The sequence below is a fragment of the Lygodium microphyllum genome, chromosome 17, assembly GCF_053477565.2.
Source record: "Lygodium microphyllum isolate KBCC chromosome 17, Lygodium_microphyllum_v1.1.10, whole genome shotgun sequence".
Classification (NCBI taxonomy): Eukaryota; Viridiplantae; Streptophyta; class Polypodiopsida; order Schizaeales; family Lygodiaceae; genus Lygodium; species Lygodium microphyllum.
The window spans coordinates 97613928-97638065 of record NC_141151.1 but is presented as its reverse complement, the minus strand read 5'-3'; the positions used below and the strand labels follow the sequence as shown (position 1 = coordinate 97638065).

Sequence of the window (24138 nt, the reverse complement as noted above, 5' to 3'; positions counted from 1 at the left end):
GACATCAAGGTTCATGATGGGCTGGTTCTTTGACAGAGAGTGGGTGGCTTTCGTCTGGAGCTCACATAAGGGGATACTTTGGCAGTCTGGCCAAAGAAGGGGAATCCATGTTCATTTATGCGCTGCGGCATTGGTGACAGGATGGTTACGTGTGCTACATCAGTGGCATTGTTGACAGACATTGAGAGTTGCTTTGATCTTCTCTATCTCCAGGAGCTAGTACGATCAACATCGACATTAGGATCTCTCCGAGGCACCTTGGTGGTGGCTTGGTGACCCATTGCTTGGGTATCCATGGTTCTACTTGGTGGTTCTATGTTGTATGGTTTTTGATTCATTCTCATTGTACCATTATATTGTATTAGATGACCCATGATCTAAGAGAGGGTGTTAGTAGAGTATGCCATCTCATGTGTGAGTCTGAGCATGTATTATGGCTAGGCACATTAGGTAGTTATTTTAGGCATTTTTATTGTGTATCATTTTATGCTATTGGGGCATTTATTGCTGCCAGTCGGCTTGACATATTTTATGGCATTATTCATGCCTATATATATTCTAGGCTCCTCCTCACTCACTCAGTTCAGTTCACCACCTGGTGGTCCTGTGGAGAGAGAAGCCGGTGCCAGTGCCCACACAGCCAGTGGCTCACTGTTGTATGCGACAGTCTCTTGTCTGATATATGGATTCCATTTCCCAAGCATACATTTGAGATCTCATTTGTATTGTGTTCTTTCTTTCCCTTTCTCTCTTGTGTTGCATTTCAATAGTTTATTACAGCTTACGTTTAGAACTTTCATTGTTGCACCACTTTTGACACAGCAATAGCTTGCTGTAACAGATCAGTCCTTCCATTTACAGTAGGCACAGACTCCAAAGAAAGTGGTAAAAGGCCTTAACAAACATTACTAATGTCATGTGTGGTTGGCATTTGAAATTGGTCGTGAAAAAATGCTGCATTTTTCAGCAAATATGACATCCCTATTGACAAACACCTTCTTCGTGCATGGGTCATACATACGATGGCCTTTACTTTCCGAACTAGAGCAAAAAAAGAGCATTTTACAGCCTTATCATCAAGCTTTCCACGAAGCTCTTTCAGTACATGTGCATAGGCTATGCAACCAAACACCCAAAAGTAGTGAACTCTGGGTTTCTTTCCATGCCAAACCTCAAACGGAGTGATCGTCTTCAAAGCCTTTGTAGGTGCCCTATTTAATACATGATTGGCACACTAAAGCCCTTCTAACCAAAATTTATGTGGCAGCCCTTTGCGTTTTAACATACAATGAGTCATTTCCATGAGAGTGCGATTCTTCCTTTTAGCAACTCTATTTTGCTGTAGTGCCACTATCCAACAAGTATGTCTCAAATGCACAAGACATGTACTTCCCTCCCTCTATTTGTGCGAAGTGTTTGTACTTTTAAACGAGTTTCAGCCTCAAGCTTTACCACAAGATGTTTAAAATGCATGAATATATCAGATTTAGCCCTCAGCCCGTACACCCATGTATACCTTGAGTAGTCATCATTAAATGTAACAAATAAAGGTTACCCCTAAGTGCATGTGTCCTTGTGGGACCACAAACATTAGAATGAATAAGTTGCATTTTTCAGACAACATGCATTGCCCCATCCTTTTTGAAGCAAACCTGTACGTCCTACCCAAAATACACCACTCGCATGCATGAGAAGGCGTAGTCTCTACTAGAGACAATGCATTTATCATAGAAGCATGAAGTTTAAACTATCTACAATAATAATAGTGACTGTCCCAATGCCACCAACATCTTCAAAGTTGAAGTATAGTGTGTGTACTCCTTAGAGTACTGGAAATCCCTTGGGATTACTAAACAAGTGCCAAACTGTCACACAAATGCCAAAGTGTGTGCACTGTCACCCAAAACAAAACTCAACATGGGGATTCCCCTTGATAGGGTGAAGATACACTCTCCTCAGTAGAAGAAGAGGGTTCCCTGGAGCATATGGCTCAATACCCTGGGAAGACACCTGAGAGGATGGGGAAGGAGTGGAAATACTTGACGAAGAAGAAGAAGAAGGAACCATCAATGGTGGAAGGGGAGCAAAAGGGGGAGGAGGGGGAAAGAATCGTAGATGAAGAAGGGGTGCTAATGGGTAACTTGGAAGAAGGGGGGGGGGGGGAGAGATGGTTGAGATTGGGGATCATTGATGGTGAAGAACCAATTGCAGTACCATAATAACAACAACAATGCACTGTGGTATACTGTTGTAATACACCTGCCTTGTAATGCGTGCCACAAAATTACAAATTCCAACAATTTAAAGCCAATTCTCATAAAAAATTCTGAAATTTTCCAAAATTTATTGTTCAATTCGATTGTAGCAATAATTAAATGCTAAAGTAGCATTGATTTCTTGCCTTGGGATACATGTAGGGCAAAAGCCCCAATTTTCTTCCTAAAATTTTAAAGGAATTGAAGAAATTTATCTTATAGTTTGAGTTTTTGCAGAAATGTCACCTCGGGACATGTGCCAACAGTAACCATTAGTTGGAATATGCCTCACGATGTGTGCCGGAGCCAAAAAACTGAAAAGCTCCAAATTTCTCGCACCAATGTTAAAGAAATTGTAGAGTGTTGGCAATTTCAGTGGAGATTCATGCACAAGAACTTGAATTAGGCCAAAGCCCCAGCTTTCCTTGAAGAGATTTTGAGAAATTTCAGAAATCGGTAAAGTCCACTAAAAGTCTTTAAATTTCTTGGCATGGAGTGTTAGAAATTGAAAATTTCTTCGAAATTAGGTATGAGACAAGCAAGATGGATGAGAAATCGCATACATTTTCAAAAACCCTTAAATTTGGAAAATTAGAGTTTTTGTAATTTTTATTAGATTTGTAGAAAATGGTGAGCATGTTTGAGAAAATTGCAAGCAAGGCTAAGAAAATGATGGGCAGGGCTGAGAATGTTACAAATATGGTTGAGAGAGGCTATGTGTGCACAATTGCATCCAAGACTATGTATGGGATTGTGTGGAGGCTGAAAACAGTAGTAGTATCTCCTCCAAAACAACTTCTCTTTCTCGGGTTGAACATTGGTTGGTCGCAGCAGGACCTTGGTAGGGTGGCATTGACTAACAGTGGTTGTTTGGAATCTGTGCATAGAAGTTGCTTTTGATACCAAATGTTGGAAATGGAGGAAGAGAGAGTGCGTGAACACAAGACAATGAGCAAGAGTGGGCAGTGGTTTTGTACTCAAAAGACGCAAGTGCCAGGATAATAGAATGAAAGTACAATAGATCTTAAGTAAGTTAGACCTATCCCTAACTCAAATAGAGTTAAATTTACTCTAGAACTAACTCTAGCAATGGTCTTATTAATGTAGTTTTGTTTGCACTACAAACCAATTAACTAAAACATTTGGCATTGTCTATAGAATTGGCAAATTTTAATAAGAATGAAGATAGTGAGGTGTTGGAGTGTAAGGGGGGAAATAAGGGTAGGGAGGGGATAGGGTGGATAGGCAGAAAAAGTTGAGAGGGACCCATATCCATCTGTGGTGCATACATGGAGACTCTTAAACTCTGTGCAATTGTTGGCTTAGGAACAATATTGTAACTAGAAGACCCACCAGAAATTGCCATGAAGGCAAACTATGGTATCAACTAGTTGACACCTAGGTAAGCAAGGGTAGGGATCCCGTGCCATGTGTAAGCTAAAGGTGTATGAGCACTATTTGGAACAAAAGGTATAGGGGTTCTTAATGCTAGACCCCATGGTGTGGTGTGTGCAATGCCATGGGGTGTCTATTATGCAAAGATGAATGGTGTGAAAGGTAATGGTGATGCAACGAAAGAAGTGGGTGGGATGAGTGGGTTTTGAAATGAAGTTGCATTAAGTTGATTTTGATTAATGGATGAAAATTGAAATGAAGATGATGCCGTGGAATGCAATGATGGAGAAACACCTTTGACCATGAGAAGAAAAATTAAAAGAAGGAAACGAAGAAGAAGAGTTACCGATCTTTTTCTTATAATTACCCCTTCTCATATAATATACATGAGTGGGTCTTCAATGGGAGATTTACTATGATCAACATATGGCACTCTATCTTCACTTGATCTTTACCAGAATGGTGCAAAGGTGGTGAAGTAAAAGAAATAGAGAAAGGGACAAAAGTAGGAACTTGTGTACCTTGCATCAAAGTAGGAGAGCGAGGTTGAAAGTAGGGAATATACTTCGGATCTCTTTCTCCAAGAGGGGGACCCATCCCTTATGGAGGTCTTGATGGCCTTGCAACATCATCAAATTTATGTGCAACATCTAACAAGAAAGAATCAAGTATGCCTTCTTCGCACAGCTTTTGTTTTAAGGCTCGTCGACGAAGCTCTTTGGACTTTCTGTCTTTGTGAGTCAAGATTAACTATAGCTCCTCATTTGTGATGGAATAATAATGTGTGTCTCCAACATAGTCAAAAGGGTCTTTGGTTGTGTTGGAATCTTGTAGAATTGAAAATGGATGCCAGTCTTGTTCAGTTCTTGGCATAGGCTTCTTTGGGGACTGAGTAGGTGTGGAAGTGTTCAATGTCATCTTCCCTTTTGTAGTTCCTACTTTCAAGGTGAGCTTTCTAATTAAGGGCCTAGGTTTGTTTAGTGGATACCTAGCTCAAATAGCATGCAAAGAAACGCTCTACCACAAAATACACAAAAACAATCATATGACAATTGCATAGATTGATAAAGAACATAGTTACGGTTAGGGTAATAGAGAGACAATGAACACATTGAATAATAATGAATGAATATTGAATAGAATGCAATGCTTAATGTAGTGAAGAATACTGGCCCTGAACTCGTGTCTAGAGGACTAGGGAAGAGAGTATGAGTTGGAGTGTGTGTTGTACTTTGAGGAATCCCGAAACGCAGCAAGGTAGCCCCCAAAGGTGTTTGGCAGCAGCAAACACAGTAGTGATGTGCCGGATTAGACAGGCAGAAGACATGGTAAAATCGGCAAATGCAAATGATGTTGATGATGATGTGGCAGTCATATGAGGGTTGATCAGCAAAAAATGCAGCACACAAGAGTGCGAATCAGGCTGGACACCAGTAGATGATGTGAAACACAAACTCTAGGATGATGTGAGAGGCTGGCTGGCTGAGCAGACTGGTCAAAATTTGGCTTGTCTGGTAGTCATCAACTGTAGGCAACAGCTCCTGGCTGGCCGTCGCAGGCTGGAAGGTGATGACCTGCAGCCTTTTGGGCTGGCTGGATGCAGGCGAGAATAGAAAAGAGTGGACAGCAGCAACGTTTGGCTGGACAGCAGCTGAACAGGGGCTGGAAACTGAGGAAATCTGGGGGAGAAGGCTAGACAGGGGGGGACTTGATGATGGTAGACAATGGTGGGCAGGTGTGGCTGAGATATCCTTCATGTACATGGTGTGGACAGCAAAGTGTTGGCACCTGGAAGCTGCAAAAACGAGATTGAGGTTGAGTGGAGGGCAGCATGCCTATTTATAGAAAATTTGAGTCCTCCCAATTAGGGTTGGTGTTTATGGGACACAAACACTCCCTAGGAACCCATTTCTTTTTAATGAAATGTTTAATTCATTAATTAATTGAGTTTTGGTTCTGTTTTAATAAAGCTAATGCATTTTTAGCTCAACAAGTTGGGGAATGGAGACGTATTCACAAGACCAGGGCCCTTGGTGTGGTGTTGGTACCTTCTATTCATGCATTTGTTCCATTCTAATATGGTGCCTTTGAAATATTTTATGAAATGATTTCTTGTATACTTCTCAAAGCTGAGAGCAAATTCAGTGGATCACTTTGCTAAGTAGGCAAAATCTGAGGAGCTTTATATTTTTACTTCAAGAGTTTTTCTGAGGTGTATATTAATAGATTTCTCTCTTTTTTGGAAAAGAAAAATATTTCTGCTGTACTGATCTTTTGTTGTGGGAAGGAATTCTATGGTTTAATACCAATTGTGACATAAATTCCGAGCAGCAGTAGACAGCAATAAAGAATGCTGAGAATGAAAGAGAGTAGAGAAGCTGTAATATAACTAGCTGCCCTAATTCATGGACAGACCTCATCTAACTAACTGCTCAAAATGGATTTCAATCTTAATTACTCCGATGTGATGGAACCACCATTTCTGCTAATCCAAGTGTGACAGCTATATCCAAAATTCATGCGATCCATTTTATGATGCAAATTCTTCTTAGAAATGCTCAGTGTCATCACGATATTTAACCTCATTCAATGCATGCTGGCTCCCATATTCTAGGGTTTGGTTAAATGTTATTAGGTAGAACTTGAACCATCTTCATGTTTTAATTATTGAACCAGCCACAATGTTCCTTGAATTGAAACATGCATTATATTTAACTTTCCTTAATGAAGTTGCCACTATGAAGTGTAAACCAATATTGAGTGAGGTTTGGTTTCCAAAGTTTCTGGCCTGATGAGTCTCTAGAAGCCAAGAGTCAAGGAGAGCTGTTTTGTATACTTGAATTGAGACAAGAAATACCATAGCAATGTCACATACATTTGTGCCAAGAAAGTAATGAAGTATACCAAGAAGTGTTATCTTGGAATGATTATAGAGTTGCTGTTTACTGTGGTAGGCAGCACAGGATCATAAATTTCTCGTCTGTTGCTCTGGGAAATCTGTCGCTGACAGCTTCCCTTCAACTTTTGCCACTGCAGTCCCTTACCCAATACTTCTTTCCAAGGGCTGTGTCCTGACAAATTAGCGTTATGGAGGCATACATGGCACTGACAGAGTCAAGCTGGTAACATAGAATTGTCAAGTTTGGGGGTTAGATTTAGCAAGTGAGAAAGTTGAAGTGACATGCAATGTCCTGCCTGCAATGTTGATAAGTTGCACTGTCCTGCTGAGGTGACAATTGCTAGTGGTGTATCTTGGGTTAAGAATGGCTCACTGGTGACATGGCGTGATTGTGGAGTGGCCTGGCACATTGTGTAGCTGTGGCAAGTTGTTTGAATACTTACTTCTTGCTGCAGTGGTAAAGTGGCATGAATGCATGCTTTTTCCTCATGACTTTGCAACAAGAATTTGCTTCTCAACCTTGTATTTCAATAGTTTCTAGGGCATGTCACTACATTTTAGGCTCAAGATTTTGAGGCAAATGTGTGAATGCTTGCACATGAAGGATGCAGTAGGCTGTTATCCTTTTCACAATTATTTTTTGGGATTGGTGCTGCAGACGTTGTTATGTATGGTGGATTTGCATGTTTTTGGCATAGAGAAATGAAAGAGAAATTCACCAGAGTCATTTCCTCGTCAAGTTGTGGGCCAATCGTAGGTATCAGGGCACTACTGTTTATTTGCTGCATGTTTATTTCAAGTGCAAGGTCATCTCAAGTTTTTGCGCAACTGTTAAACTCATACAAGCTTGTGGCATGGAGGGAAAATTCTCATGTCTGAGAAGAGCATGGTGAGTTGAGGCCTGAATTGAGGACTGGATTTACAGGATGCATGCCCATGATTGGCAGAAATTTTTAATTGAAGTGTGCTATTTTGCGATGTTTTTTGCATGCTTAATACAATGAATGTGTTGAATTCTCTTTTTGAAAAACAATGCTATGAAGTAACCTGACATTGTTTGATTATTTAGACTGATTTTAAAACAATAGGGACGTTTTCTTTTTTGGGGAGGGAGGGGAGCATCACAAGTTGCCAAACTGCCAAAAAATTAGTTTTTCTCAAGATGCGATAACTTTTCTTTGAACAGAGATGTTTTATGCAAATGGTTTTACTTGCGGGGCCAGGAGTTGTGATCTCAACGTTTGGTACAGGCTTGCTAATACATGTAAGTTGGCTAGATTCTCTTTTTAATTTTTTATTCTCTTCTAAGGATTTTTGTTTGCTATTACTCACACATTTTTAGGTCTAGGAGTTGCTTTGTTTCAATGTGGTGTTAAACTCTTCAGTATCTGAAAATTGTCAAGGGTCTTGTGATTTTCTTCATGCTTATAACTAATACCTCCTAAAGTTGATCCACAACCATCCACAAGTTAGGCATTTCAGCATTCCCAAATCTTGTATGATTCGATTGTACTGCACCCATTGACTCTGAACTGTACATTGTTTAAAAATTCACTTTATTGGTGCATACCATCATAGAAGACAGGGAATAGTGACAATATATAAATCACTTGTGCGTGTGAACATTGGAAATGAAGATTTCCCTTACAGTGAAACTCACACACTGGTAATGGTCTACAAGGAAACAGATCAGACTTGAACAATGAGAAGCCTTTCTTACCCCAAGATAGGCCTCAACATAAAATCAAGGGCCATACTCAAGGAACAAGCCTTTAGTTGAAAAAAGACTTTGTATAGACAGAAGCAAGGCCCAGGAGCTGAATACCAATATATTTTCTTTTTTGAAAGAAAAGCAACTATTAACACTCTTTAGGACAAAGTATCCCAAGGCAAAAAGAAAAATACAAAGCAGCCTTGTAAGGGAATTCCATATCAGGAAATATGTAATAATGGGAAGTCTACTACAAAGCTTGAATGAGTAGTCAGTTGGGAGGTCTATAATACCAAACAATGTGGGTTTGGAAAAGAAAGTGCCAGAATCCCATGTCCTGAGAAAAGCATCTCTCCTCCTCCTCATAGTCATTGAACTGCCCTGTATTCTCTCCCATCTCCCGGAAAGAGTATGGACAATCTCTATTCGAATCTTGGAGAGAGTCTCTACACTAGATATGTCATGGATGTGCTATAGTGAAATATTGGAATCTTGCAATGGTATTGGATATTATTCTTGTGCGGTATGACAATGGTGATAAACTGTTGTGATTAAAAGCTCATTGCTTTTGAGTAGAAATACTGTTTGATGGAAATGCTCGTGCCTCCATATGGTTGGTTGTGGATGTGACTAAAAAGATCTATCATGTAGTGAATATGATGAGCATATTTAGAAAAGAAGATTGCCCTTATGGCGGCGTGAGAATTGGTGGAGCTCTAGTCTAATAGGTAATACTCGTGAGTGGTCATTCAATAGGAAATAAATCCTCTATGCCAACATGGTGATGAATAGCTTGGTTGTATCTAGGTGTCCATATGTACCAAGCAATAAAGCTAGCTATGAGCTCCCATCTATGACAATGCCTTGGGTCATTACTATCTGTGAAAAATTTGGCATGATAGTTTTGCTCACAAGCTGCCTTTAAAAAACATAAGCATGACACCTGTGTATATCCTCAAATGCACAACTTGGGCCTCTATTTTGTGACCCAAGCAGCTGTCCCCCACGTAGCAATCATAGAGTTTGTAGTGCCATGAAACACCACCGCCTAGGAGCACTTGGTGTTCGTTGTTATAACCTTGAGCTTCTTGAGAAGGCAACTTTGTCCCCTCTATCTTAAGAGGCGATGTATTGTAACGTGTTTAACCTTGGATTATTTGGGTCACATGTGTATTGACCACAAGTGCTTTAGCTATAACTTGTAACTTCTCTCATATCTTTGTCTTGTTCGCCTTTCCAGGTGAATATGGACAAAATTGATATAGAGGTGTATGACATTTTAGAGATACCTCAGGAGGAGTATCATAGAGACATGTATTTTGATGCTTTGCACAGCATTGAATTTAGTTACTAATCAAATGTGCAAATGTGAGGTTCATGTGTTGTGCAAGTGAGTTAAGTCACAATGATAGGCGAAGAACCTCGAGATATTAGTGGGTATCAAAAGCAAAAGTTCTAATAAGTTATGCTAGATAGGTACTAGGTGTTGCTTGGTGTTAGTTTTGGCCTAGGACACTTAATTGACCCATAAACGTTTGTGGTGACATTGTGAACTAGGCATTAATCGATAAATTAATGCTAGTCCAAGGATCAATTCATGCATAGGACTAGTTGGGAATTGAAATGGCCTGGCCAATTTAATTGTGGATGGGCACATTTAATTGTATGGGCAGGGACAAGGGTTGATATTAATTTTCAAAATTAATTTAAAATGACAGAAAAATCCATTTAGAAGGCTGCCAAGTGGCAGAACTTTCCCATACAACTGGGGGAAAGACTATTGGGGGACTATTAGAGGATCATTTCAGCATTGTAGAGTTTGGGAGAGAAGGAGAGAGAGAGTTGATCTTGCTATTTTCCAGCTATTGGTGATCAACCCTGCCATTGGAAATTGGTAGAGAGCTATTGCCAGTTGATCAGGAGGCCATTGGAGGCAGGTGAAAGCTCTTGTTGATTGTCTATAGGTAGATGACAGCTAGTTTGGGGCCCATAGGTGCAGGTGATTGCAGGTGCGGCTCCTGTTGGTGGTAGACTGTAGTCATTCAGCCATTTCCAGTAGAGAAACAACAAATTTTTGCATTTTCTCACAATAGAAATAAGAGCTTTCTCTCTCCTCAGCTTTCTCTATCCTCTACAAGAAATCCCTTAGTAGATTTGAGCCATTTTCAGGCCTTGGTGAAAAGCAGTTGCGTGTTTGCTGCTGTAAACCCTATTCACCGGAATCCTGTTGTAACCAAGCCTTATGCCAATTGCGAAGCTCTTGTATGCTATAATATCATTAAGAGAAGAAATTTCTTGGGTTTGAAACTACCATCCAAATGCCTTCAAAGTCAGCTAGGAAGGTAAGAAGAGGGATCGTGTCTATCTCAATGCTTGGCAGCAATTGGCATTGTTGTAATTCTTCTACTCTATGCAAAAACATGTTCTGTGAGTCTTCTTTTTCGCAAGAAGGATGTGCATGTCCCACAAGAGGTTTACTAGGTTCAATAAATCCTTTCGCCAATATTGTAAAATTCTCCAAAATTTCCTTTAAATTTTTGATAAAATATGGGGCTTTTCTTAATTTGAGCTCAATTATGCTCTAATTTCCTTAGAAGAATTGAGGGTTTTCTAAAATTTGGTCCAATTCATCATAAGCAAGGCTTAATGTAGCTTAAACATAACCATTCGACATCAACTGAATAATAATATACTAAAAATTTTAATTCTCTCTTCAATTTTTGGGTAAAATTTGGGGCTTCGATCTTGATGTGCACCAAAATCATATGAGTGAGATTGAGTATGTGCGTTCGTGCGTGCATGCGTGTGTGCGCGGGTATGTGCGTGTGTGTGTGAACTCTTGCAAAGTACACAACAGGCTGGATAGATTAATGTGATAGATGTTGATCAAAATGCAATGCTATGGGTCCTCATTTTATAGGCCTAGGGCTTTCCCCAAACTTTTGACCCTTATTTAACGTTGGGAGGTGTAAAAGGTGTTTACACCTTTAGCACACACACTTACACACCTCAGATGTGTTCACACAGAGGGGCATCTATAAAACAAACAAACAAACTTTCATTCCGGTCATGGGTGTCTAAAACCATGACACGAAATATTCGAAAAGAATGGGAAGTGTTACATCAAAGAGAGTGTATGTTCCCATACGATGATTATGCAAAGGAGATATACAAATGAAAGAGATGTAACATGAGGATGGTCATGACATGATCTATCGTCAAGCTCAAGGACCTAAGATAAGGCATGGTACAAAGGTGCACTTGTATAGCTCAGAGAAAAGTCAATGTGGCTTAGAGGCATTGGGCACATGATTAGAGACTAAATACCTAGTTATAGCCTTCAGGAACAACTCAAAGGTCATGTGTAAAGTGGTTACAAACCTCCCCAAAACATAACTCCTAATAGAATCTTAAAAAGGAAACTACAAATATTTTCAAATAAAAGTCTAGACAGAAAATTAATGTTTTGGGAGGTTTTAATGGATGCAATAGCATGGTGTCTAATTCAAATTATATAATTTACTTGTTTTTTATTATTTAGTTGAAAATGTATGTGAAAGGTTCATTGTTGCTTAAAGACAATGATTGATAGGTAGATTGAGGGCCTTATCAAAAGTAGTAGGTGACCCGTCAAGGTCATTGCTGGATAGGATATGGGTAAGGGTATAGTGGATTTGTTGTTTGTCTTGTTGCTTGTCTTTTTTCTTGTGGCACTAGTAAACAATGTGACCGATATGCTTGCAATATTGGCACTTGGGCGGTTGATTCTTGGTGTAGAAGGTTGCGGATGCTATGTCAACATCTTTGTTGTGTCTTTTATCATCCAAAAGGATGGTGACCATCTCCTCATATTTCATCTCTTGAGCCACTTAGGAGTTGTGACAATCTCAATGAATTTTGCTTCTTTTATCAAGCTGTTGAGAAGTATAGCCTTCTTATCATCATTATTCAAATGATTATTGAGGGCAATTAATTGTTGGGAATGGAGACTAAAATGATCAAGATATTGCATAGTAGTCTCTACAGAATTGTAGGAGATACTAAATAATTACATCTTAAATAATAATTTGGAATTATTGTTGAAGGTAGCCTAAAGTTGGCCCTATCCATCTGCATCATCATTCTCCACTTCTCCACCATCGAATACCCTCATATTCCCTCTTCTTGTGCTCTTGTTTTCCAAGACAACAAAGCTATTCATTCATTAAAGCTCTTCTTTCTTGATCTCTTCTTTCATTTCAAGAATAAGAAGCAAGCCATATCGATGTATTGTTGTTTATCAATAGATAAGGACTGATTTTCCCGCTTTTTTTCTCATCGTGGAAAGAAATGAATTTGTTTCAATTGCATAGTAAGTGATGTATGTGTGCATACATATCATGATCTACATGATCTTGTGAGAGTGATACATTCCTTTGGGGGGAGGGGAGGTTTACCCATCTTCAACCCTCAATCTTGTCTTCGTTAATTTTACATTTTCATGACTGTAATTATCGTATTCAGCTATAAGTATTTGTCTTTTCCATTTCTCAAATATTTAGTCTTGAAAACAAACAAATATTATAATTGTTGAATACTTCACTATAACTTGTGTGATCACTTATCGGTGGCTAGTTCTAATGCACTTGTTTTAATATGTAGTAAGTGCAAAGGAAACAAATTTAATAAAAAATTAAATGCAAAATAATAGAAAGGATACAAGTTCTTTTTTTGGTGTGTTATGACATATAGCAACTGAAGCATCGTGAACAACAAAGGATTAGGTAAAGGATCTTGATGCTCTAGTATCACTATTACGTTCAGCTTCATGATGTGAAGAGCGCTGAAATGAAATGCTTTATTAACCTCTACAAGAAGCCAAAATGATCTATGAGACCAATAGTTACAACCCAAAAACCTTATTTATACAAGTCAGAGAGAGAGAGAGAGAGAGAGAGAGAGAGAGAGAGAGAGAGAGAGAGAGAGAGAGAGAGAGAGAGAGAGAGAGAAGCGAGGAGCGATGGCGGGCCTTCATCCCGCCTGACCTAGCGAGCGCGTCGTTCACCCTGTGCAGCCGCGAACCCCGTCAGGACGTGCCGTTGCTGCGCCCGTCAGTCAGCTGCCACCGTCCGTCTGTACCTGCGCCTCGTGCCTGCTCGCTGGACGCCTGCTGCGACTTCGCCTGCCAGCTTGCATCAACGTCTGGCGTCTGCCCCTCCTGTCGAACGCTGCCCCGCCTGACGTCTGCCCTGCCTGACGACCGCCCTGCCTGACGCCTGCCCCGCCTGACGTCCGCCCTGACTGACGCCTGCCCCGCCTGTCGTCCGCCCTGCCTGACATCTGCTCTGCCTGTGGTAGACTTCTCTGTGTCAGCGTGCGGGGCTGCCGCAGCCACATTTACGCCTCCCCCGTCTTTCTCCTGTTACCCGGCACCCCGGGTCATCTGCGCGTGTCTGCCCGGTTCTCCGTTGCAGTCCTGTTGCTGCAGCCGGGTGGTGCGCCCCCTGATTTGTACACAGAGGGGGAGAGAGAGAGAGAGAGAGAGAGAGAGAGAGAGAGAGAGAGTATATTAACGTCTCTAAAAGGCCAATGTGGCCTATGAGACCAAAGCAGTACATACAATGATGGTGTGTTTCTCATCTAGAACGAGAAAAAAGATGAAAAACATGCCTATAAGACTGAAAAGGAAATGAAATAGTGTCCCATAAAAGGGAAACATGTCAGTGATCTGAAAGTGAGAGTAGAGAAAGGAAAACTCTCCATCAATGATATGTCTGTTCTCTAGGGAGGTGTATCTCTGCATAGCTAAGGCGTCTTGGCATCTGTCTCCTGTGGCGCTCAATGATGGCTTTAATTTGTCTGTGGTGTGGATGTCTAGGCCTTCGTCCGGGTGGACGTGGGCGCCTAGACCGGCTAAGTGCCACTGGTCTATCCAAAGGGACACCTACAGAAGATGAGGTCCAAAGATGATGTACTCCTATAGGCTGTGTGGCAGTAGTAGTGGTACCTGCCATACTCTGTCGTGTATCCATGAAAAAGTCAGTGACTGCTCTCTGTCTATGTGAGCCGAGCTGTGGGGGCCTCCTACTCCGTAGAATTGTTGCTCTGCGCCTCTGGAGCTCCAAGAGGAAAAATCCCAAGCATCTCTGATCCTCATACTGCATGATCCGTCTCAGGGGTCCAAAACCCTCTCGAAACAGACAGTGGTATCTACCTCGTATGTCGTAATATACAGTGCATCGGTAGATGTAGTGTTCCTCTGTCTCTGGCTCTCTGTCGCATAGTGGGCATATGCGTTCTTCTGTCTGTATACCCTCCCATCTGCCTGTCTCAATCCTCAGGTGGTGGGATGAGGTGCGGATCTGACCAATAGCTGTGCGTAGTCCATGAGGCAGCTGTGTGTCCATGTAATTGGGTCGGGTGATGAAACCATCCTCAGATACCTGGAGGAAGTGGGTCTGGTAGTGTGCCATCCTCGTGCCATGGGGCGAGGGGGGTCGGATCCAGGTCTTCTCCGTATCTAACTTCAGTATGTCTGCTCTGATCACATGGTTTAGCTCTGATCGGCTTAGGTCAAGTGTAGGGCAATCCAGGCTATAGTCAAAGGGGGGTAGTCTGTCAATCTGCAGACCATGTAGACGCATCCATGTACTCATCTGAGCATACCAACAGTGTCTGTCACCGTTTGCTGCTAGTTGTCTAGAAGAGGCCAGGGCTAGCCGTGGGTATCTATCTTGGGGGAGCTCCCATAGTCTATGTATGAAAGTCACTGCCTGAACCAAGGCCTCAGCCACCATGGGTGATGCCCCCAACTCAGCTCTGATAATCTCATGTGGGGTCGAGCTCTTCGCTCGTATCATGCGTGAGATCATCATGACCAGTGGTCTTTCCATATGTTCCCATCCATCATAGTATTCCTTCTCTGGTCCATCCTGGTCTCCCAAAGGCTGTCTCCTCGTGTGAAACAGACTCGGACCCCAAATAGCTGCCCCATATAGGAGTGTGGGTGTAACCAAGGTGTCAAAAAGCCACAGTTTGGTGCGCGGCTCATGAAATTGTATGTGAGCACATTGCCTCTCCAATGCCCCTAAGGCTGCATATGCTTTTGCCAAACGAGCCTCTGATGTCTCTCTCCAAGAGAACTGTGGTCCCTTCAATGTGACCCCCAAATAAACATACTGCCTAACCATCTCCACTGGCTCTCCGTCAAAAGTAAACTGGTGCTCAGCTCTTGTCACCCAAGCAGCTGAAGTGTTAAATACCATAACTTTAGTTTTCCCAAGGTTCACCTTAAGATCTCTATCTCTGCAGAAAGCTGATAATGCATCCAAGTGTCTATTTACTCCCTCAGGTGAGTTAGATATAAGTACAATATCATCGGCATAAAGCAGTAATGGTATCAGCACTCCAGCTAGGCTGGCTCCGGCCCCACCTGTCCTATCCACATATTCTGAAATTTCATCTATATACAGCCCAAAAAGTGTCGGTGAAAGTGGACAGCCTTGTTTCACCCCAATGGTGCTATTGACTGTATCTGAGATGCCCTCAGGTGTTCGTACTCTGCCTGTCACTGTCTCATATAGGGCATAGATACTCCACTGTATCTCTACGGGCACATCAATGTTTTGCATTCTTTTCATGAGTCTAGCACGTGGCACTGTGTCAAAGGCCTTGCGAAAGTCCACAAAACAGCAATAGATCTTTTTCTTGAATGCCTTGCCTTCTTCAATGATTGCTCTCAACGTAAAGATATGGTCTAGAGTTGTATATCCCCTCCTGAAGCCAGCCTGGCCTTTTGACCTCAGGCCATGCATCTTGGCCCATTCACTCAACGCTTGTTCCACGATAGAGCCATATATCTTGGCCAGCATGTATCCAATCATGATAGTTCGGTAGTTACTAGGTAGCGCGGGGTCTCCACACTTAAAGAGCGGCACAATAATATGGTCTGACCAACAGGTTGGAAATCCCTCACAAACTGCCCTATTAAAGATGTGAGCCAGCGTTGGTGCCAGAATATCACAGGCATGCGTGAAGTGTTCAGCCACTAAACCCTCATGGTCTTGGGCTCTTCCATTTTTCAGCTTCCATATGGCATTCCTCACTTTTTTTTCTGTGAAAAATCTGCAATTTGCTGGTCTTGAGGTTGAGGGGAGTGGCATAGGCTCTTGGCCAGGGATATCATAGAGCGTGCAAGCAGAGAGAGAGACGCCTGAACGAGTGCACGCCTGTTCGCCTGTGGTCCCCTGCTTTTCGTCCGCAGGTAGAGCTAAGGAAGCAGTATGGCTGGCCTGGATATGGATTTTCTAGACCGGACGGTGGCAGCCCTTGGCCCTGATTCCGATACAGAGGAGCCGGAGGATATGGTGCCCTGCACGGAGGAGATGCCTCCGGGTTCTGAATTGCCGCCTGCGGGCAAACGCTCCAAGCATACTTCTGACGAGCCAATGGGTCCTCAGGAACGTTCCTATGCGCAGGTTGCCTCTGATCCGGTGGATTCGCAGGAGATTGACTGGGAGCATTTGCTGGACTTTGCCAATACTCTGCTTGGCGATTATGTCCAGCACAACAATGAAACTTTTTCTGACGCGGGAATTGATGATGTGCTGGAAGCCACGGTGGACCCGAAATCAGTCTTGCGGTCCTTCTCGGTGTTTCATGACCGTGCAGTTATACTTTTCTTCACTGGCAGGATCCCAGTGCTTTCACATATTCGCCAGTGGATGCACCATTTATTGCAAGGGGAGTGTGTTGAGGAGATCTTCCTTGGACCTCGCGGCTTTTATGAGGTGCTGTTGAAATCGGAAACACATCGAGCTGAGCTCCTGTCCAAGCTGCCATTATTCTTTGATCGCCGCTTGGTCCATGTTGTACCATGGCGCCCTATGGGCGATTTCCAGCGTCTGCTTCAACGAGAATGCCCGGTATGGGTGGAAGTGGAAAATTGTCCGGCGGTTTATTGGCCATTGTTGAAGGATGCGATGGCCGTTGTGGGAACAGTGCTGGTGCCCCCAAGCCTCAGGGCTATGAATCGAAATCGTTTATGCATGTTATGAGACACAGCCAGGAAAAGGCCTGCGTGGCTTCGCCTCAATTGTTCTGGCATGCATCCTTTGCATTTTCGCTTGAAATGGGGCAACTTTGCAGGCCACTGCTTTTCATGTGGTAAATTGGGGCATTTCATGGCCGAATGCCCTGAAAGGCAACCGTCTTCCGAGGATGCGCAGGTTATGCTGCCTAAGGATGACATGGTGCTTGATGCCCCGACACAGGAGGCCCTTCAGCCACCAAATGTCGTGGATAAAGGCAAACAACAGGTCCTGGGTTTGGATTCTCGTAGCACTGATTGGATTGAGGCACGTCAAAAAAAAGGTAAAAAGTTGGATGCAGGCCTGGCGGATCCTGGGCCTAATACTTCACAGGATTCCGTGCGCACGTATATGCGCAGGAAAGAAATGTTCACTTCACAGCCGGCTGCGCGTACTATGGCCCCGTCTGCCCCCCGTAATCAGTCTACAAGGAAAGCCTATACAGACGGCCCCAAGGGCCCACCTGCTAAGCTGGCGTTTGATACAAAAGGTAATGTGATTACACCCTGGGATCGGCGTTATCCCCGCCCCACTCCCAAGGCAGTGGATGTGCCTTCTACCTCTAAAGCAGGTCGCCAGAATTCGTTTGCAGTATTGGCTGATTTTCTGGATGAGGGCGTCCTAGATGCTCTCGCGGAAAAGGTGAAAGCGAGGCAACAGGCGCCTCGTTCGTGACTCCCTTGTTTGAAGATATATGAAGATAGCCACGTGGAATGTGCGAGGCATTTGCTCTCGCCATAAGCAACATGCCATATGGACTGTCTTGCATGAGAACCAGTGGGATATATTGTGTGCAGTTGAGCACAAAAGTCACGCTGAAGCAGGGAAAATTGTGGATTGTCATGGCTTCCGTCTGTTTTATGCAGGGACACATGCTACGCACTATTCGGGCGTGCTGATGATTGTCCATGAGAAATACCAGCCTGTTCTTGTCAAAAATGATGTGCACGGCCGCTTTCTAGTAATCGAAGTCTTATTTGAAGGAGAGATTTTATGGTTGCTGGGCCTCTATGCTCCGAATGATCCCGCATCCCGACGGGATCTTTGGTCGACTTTGCAGGGCTCCATGTCACTTGGCCGAAGGGGGTTTTTGATGGGAGATTTCAATATGTGTGTTGACTCTTCTCAGTCCACTTCAGGGCATTCGGTAATGGATACGCCGGAAAGCCGGGTGTGGAATTCTTTTGCTTTGCGCGTGCTTAAGCAAGATCTTTGGTCGTGGCTTCACCCTTCTTTTTCAGGCTTTACTTTTCATTCCGCACAATATGCAACTACTTGGTCGCGGTTGGACCGAATGTATATCATGCAAGGGGATGATTTTCTGCCCGAGATGCTGGAAATGAAGGTCTTGCAGCAATATGCGTTGTCGGACCATTTCCTCCTCCAGCTTGAGATGCGGGCACAATCTATTGCACCTTTTATGCAGTTGCTGGATAGGCTCCCTTTACGTTTCAACTCCTCTTATTTAAAGCATCCCATTTTTCAGGGCTATATGCAGCAATTGATTGAGAGGTTCTTATTGGACTTCGCCTCTGACGGCCTGGCTGCATTTGCCCGGCTGCTCTCTAATGTGCAGCGGGTTGCTCGGCAGTATGGGATTCATCATGCCTCTCTTTGCCGGCGACGTCGACATGCAGCAGAGGACTTACTGGCTTTGGTCCGTTCCTTGCTCGTGGATTCCCCAGATGATGATTTTCTGCTGTCACTGGAAAGGCGTTTGGCCCATCTTATTCAAGTCTTTCAGTTGAAATCTTATCAGCAGGCCAAGCTGCATAACTTGACTGACACATTGCAAGATAGTGCCTGCCAGTCTCATAAGTTCTTTCGCGCCTTGCATGCTTCTCCGGCTCGCGAAAATATGACTCGACTCCAGGATTCGGAAGGTTGCATGGTCACTGATCCGCAGACCATTGTCAGTATGTGCAGAAATTATTTTATGGAACTTCTTGGTTCTTCTCCCTCGCCTTCTAGCCAGGTTACGCATGCCCGCTCGGTCTTCTATCATCTGGTCCGCCAGCAGGTTCCACTTGATATGCAAGCCACTTTCGAGGCGGATATTTGCGAGGAGGAGGTTATGGATGTTTTGTTGCACCTGCCGAAGGATAAAAGTCCTGGTTGGGATGGTCTCACTAATGAATTCTTTGAGAACTCGGCCACGCAGTTGGTGAAGCCATTGGCGGTCATGTGTCAGCAGGTTTGGGAAAGAGGGGTCATGCCTTCCTCATGGAAAGAAGGCCTTATCAAACTGATTCCCAAGGTCCCTTCGCCGTCAAAGCTGCAACAATGGAGACCAATTTCTTTGATGGGCTCGATGTATAAAATCTTCTCCAAAGTGCTGGCGAATCGGCTTCACAAGCACCTTCCAGCTATTGTGCATCCTCTCCAATACGGTTTCATCAAGGGCCGCAACATTCTGCATAATATCTTGAATGTGCAAATGGCTATTGACTATGCGTGGCACTCCAGTCAGGAAGTGGTATTGATTCAATTGGACTTGGAAAAGGCGTTTGACTATGTGGACTGGTCTTTCATTGCAGATCTCATGTTTGCTATGGGCTTTGGTACCCGGATGTCCCGATTGATCTACACCATTAGTGCTACGGCTTCTTCAAGAGTTATGCTCAATGGTGGGGTTATAGAGCCATTTGTCCTTGCACGCTCGGTCAGACAGGGTTGCCCTTTGAGTCCTCTCTTCTTTGCCCTGGCGACTCACCCGGTCCTTTCAATGTTATCCTCAATGGCGGCTTCTGCTCAGCTGGTAGGATTGTCTCTTCCTTTGGGGCAGCACTTCATTAGCCAATCTTTGGCTGATGACACCTTTATGATTTTGCGGGCAGACAGGGACAACATTCGAAAGGCATTAGATGTTTGGACGCTCTTTGGTCAGGCCTCTGGTCTTCGCATCAATGCCTTTAAGTCGGCCATTCTCAGTTGCACGGAGCCTGATTTACAGTCATTAGGCTGGCAGGGCCAGGTGGTTTCCCGTAGATCCATTGTCAGGCATCTTGGATACCCGTTGGGAGTGGATGTACGGCCAAAGGACCTACTGGAGTGGATTTCACAAAAACTGGCGGCGAAGTTTATGTATTGGAAGTCGCAAGCGTGGCCTTTCCATGTGCGCCTCAAAGTGGCTCAGACAATTATGCTACCAATGCTAACTTATTTCCTGCCATTGCTGTCGTGGACGCCTACTACTTTGAAGGCTCTCACTCATCCCATTCGTTTCATGCTATGGAAGAAGGATTCCTTGCAGGCAGGCATTTCATGGATTTCATGGTCACATACATGCACCCCTAAACGCATGGGTGGTGGCGCTATTTTGGATGCAGAAACTCATATGTTGGCTCTTCGTTGGTCTCTTTTTCGTGCCATGTGTGTGGATCATCACCCGTGGGCCATCCTAGCCCGTTATTTTCTTGAGGACAGCGGGCTATGCCATGGTAACACACGGCTTCGGGCCTCCTGGTGGCATGTCCTTAATGCTGACTCTCGATTTTCCAGTCCCTCTTCTTCTTTGTTACTGCACTTGGTCGGCTCTTGGAAAGTGGTGCTCCAAAAGGCCCGTTGGCATCCAGTAGGGGACCGCTTGCAGACTAACTCCTTTCAGCTGGAATTGTTGGCAGTATCCAGATTACTTTCATGGGAAGACAAACATCAGCTCAGACCGAGATTTAACCGCATGGCCCGTTTAGGTGTGACGTCGATTGTGGATGCTACCCTTGCCACTCGCAATGTCCTCGCATCGTTTCGGACTGCTAGGAGACTCTTCAGGATCCCGCTCGGATACCGTGGTTTATGGGAAAAGCTTTTGTTGGAGCTTCAGGGTAGGCAACCCTTTCCTGCCCTGGCTGTGGATCGTCCTTGGCAGGACTGGGACCTTGCAGGCCGGTTGAGTCTGGAAAAGGCCTCTACTAATCAGGTGTATCATCTTCTCATTCAAGATCACCAATGGCTGGGTGTGAAAGCTAATACTGTTTGGGGACTGCGGAAATCGATGCCATGGTGGCAGGCGACGCTGATGGAGGGCTGGCGGAATAAGGCACCTTTCAAATGCAAAGTCTTTCTTTGGCGGGTAATGATTGGTGGTCTTCCTCTTGCCTCGGCCCTTTCCAAGCGTCGAATCTCGAATGGCAATTGTTTCTTCTGTACCACTACTGCGGAATCGGCCCGACATCGTTTTCTTTCTTGCCCGCTCGCCAAGAATATCTGGTTACTCTTGTCGCAAATCTGGCATGCGGTGGTGGGGTCCTCACTAACTCCTTTCGATTGGGTTTTTGTGCGCCCAAAGTACCCCACACCGCCACAGTTACATATGCAGATCTTACTTCACTTTTTCAGATACTGGGGATGCTGGCACATTTGGACCACGCGCAATGCTTTTCTCTTTGATTCGGCCTCTAATGTACCGAGACATATTGCCAAGCTTAAAGGGCTCTTGCATTGGCAGCTAGATCTCATTTGACACTCCGACTTGCTCCCTCGGGAGGATTTGCATCCCTGGCATATGGCAATTACCTCTGGGTCGTTGCCATGATTGGTGTAACCTTTTTAGTGCATTAGTACGGGGATTTCCCACACGTTGGCCTAGGGCCCTCGTGTCTCTTGTAATCATGTAATCATGTAATCTTGTACATTTTTTCGTAATTAATACAATTACCTTTTACGAAAAAAAAAAGAGAGAGAGAGAGACAGGTGGAGAGTGAAAAGGATTTTTATCATATTAGCTGGTCTTTTTTGCTGTAGCTAATGACCACCATGGGATTTGGGCCTTGTATGATTTCTCTTGTGGATACTATTAGTCAGGGTGCTGTAGCTCGCATCGCACTTAATGGAGGGATCATGGATGAGATTGCCTTGTCTTGGTCTCTTCGACAAGGCTGCCCTCTCAGCCCTTTGCTGTTCGCCTTAGTCACTCACCCGATGCTTTCATTGTTGGACAAGTTGGCCGATCAAGCGGAGATTGTTGGTCGGACTCTTCCTAGTGGGGCCCAACTTTTGGGGCAATCTTTGACAGATGATTCCTTCATGTTTCTTAAGGTTGATTGCTCGAATGTCAACCACGCAATGGTTGCATGGAATATTTTTGCTATCGCATCAGAGCTTCATATTAACACTCAGAAATCTACACTGCTTTCTTGTACGGAAAATGATTGCAGGCCTTGGGTTGGCATGGTATTGTGATTTCCAAGGGAAACATAACTAGACATTTGGGCTATCCTATTGATGTGGATGTAGCTCCCCGTACATTGTTGGATTGGATGCCATCTCGTATTCATGATCGGTTCATGTACCGGAAGTCTTAAGGCTGGCCTCTTCATGTGTGACTTAAGGTTGCTCAATGCATCATGATCAACATGATTTCTTTTTTCTTGCCTCTTCTTCCTTGGACCAAGAAGTCTCTTCTGGAATTGGTTCTTGGATTTCGTGCCAGCGTATTACTACTTCTAAAAGGATGGGGAGAGCAGCTTTGTTGGATGTTAACTTGCATATGGCAGCCTTGAGGCTAGCACTTTTGCAGGCATTATGTATAGAGAGTCACCCCTGGTTAGAGATTGCAAAAATTTTCATAGAAAAGATTGGAATCTCTCATAGCAACACGATTATTCAAGCTTCTTGGTGGAATGTGCTTAATTCCACAAGACCTGTAAAGGTCTCTCAGTCTTTTCTTCTTTCTCATTTGAATCTCTCATAGCAACACGATTATTCAAGCTTCTTGGTGGAATGTGCTTAATTCCACAAGACCTGTAAAGGTCTCTTAGTCTTTTCTTCTTTCTCATTTGATTGCCTCTTGGCGGGTGATGTTAGGCTTTGCAGTTTGGCACCCTCTTGATTCTTGTAAGGAGGAGAATTCGTTGCGAGGTGAAGTGCTGGCTACTTCCAGATTGTTGGATTGGCCTCATAAAGACTTGTAGAGAGAGAAGTTTAATCGGATGGCTCGTTTGGGGTTGTTGACAGTTCTTGATGGTGTCATTCTTGGATAGGCCTGTCTTTATTCTTTTCGGCGTACCCGTCAGCACTTCCGGGTACCTCGAGGTTATCATGACCTTTGGTCGTCTATACAGGATAGGCTTTTGCCATTGTCTCCCTGGCGTGATTGGAAGTTTGTAATTCCTGATGATTTTGAGAAAATGTCAGCTAATGAGATTTGTCATCAAATGGTGGAGGCCAAGAGATGGGTCACGGAAAAGGCTAATAAAGTATGGCATATTCGGGATAGCCAAAACAAGTGGCAAGAAAGATTCATCTAGCTCTACAAGTCTAAGGTTCCGTATTAGGGTAAAGTGTTCACATGGAGGCTACTTATTGCGGATCTTCCAACTAGTGATGTGTTGCGTGCCCGCAAGATTTCTGCTGGTCGTTGTGTGTTCTGTACTACATGCGATGAAACAATGCTTCATCTCTTTGTCTCTTGCCCTGTTGCTAGACAATTTTGGAGCTTTGTTTCTCGTGTGTGGTTTGCGATAACTTAGCACCGGATATCAGTTCATTCATGGATTATGGGAAAGATGAATTCCTCGTCTTCTTTGCATTCAGATTGCTCTTGCCTTTTCCATTTCCTTAGGTGGACAGCCCTGTGGCATATTTGGCGCACTTGGAATGCCTTCATTTTTGATTCAGTATTGGGTATCCATGGTCATGTGGCCCGTATTCGTGCTTTATTGTTATGGCAGATCTCCTTTATGGTCTCAGCTGATGTGGTTCTCCCTGATATCGCTGCCCCTTGGCTGGATATTGTTCGCTCCACTCCAACTGTTCTTTTTGAGTGCCCTTTCTGTGTTAGAGCTGTGGTAGACTTTTAGTTGTATTGCT

General features: G+C 43.8%; 1 protein-coding gene across 3 annotated transcripts in view; it reads left to right on the top strand.

The window, feature by feature from the left end:
* SOS1 (sodium proton exchanger, putative (NHX7) (SOS1)) overlaps positions 1–24138 on the top strand; it is a 214738-nt gene that overhangs the window by 22117 nt on the left and 168483 nt on the right. For all 3 annotated transcript variants that reach the window (XM_087697809.1, XM_087697807.1, XM_087697810.1), the window contains exon 5: positions 7736–7813. In XM_087697809.1, the coding sequence (XP_087553935.1) occupies positions 7736–7813 (78 nt within the window). The remainder of the gene's footprint in view (positions 1–7735; positions 7814–24138) is intronic.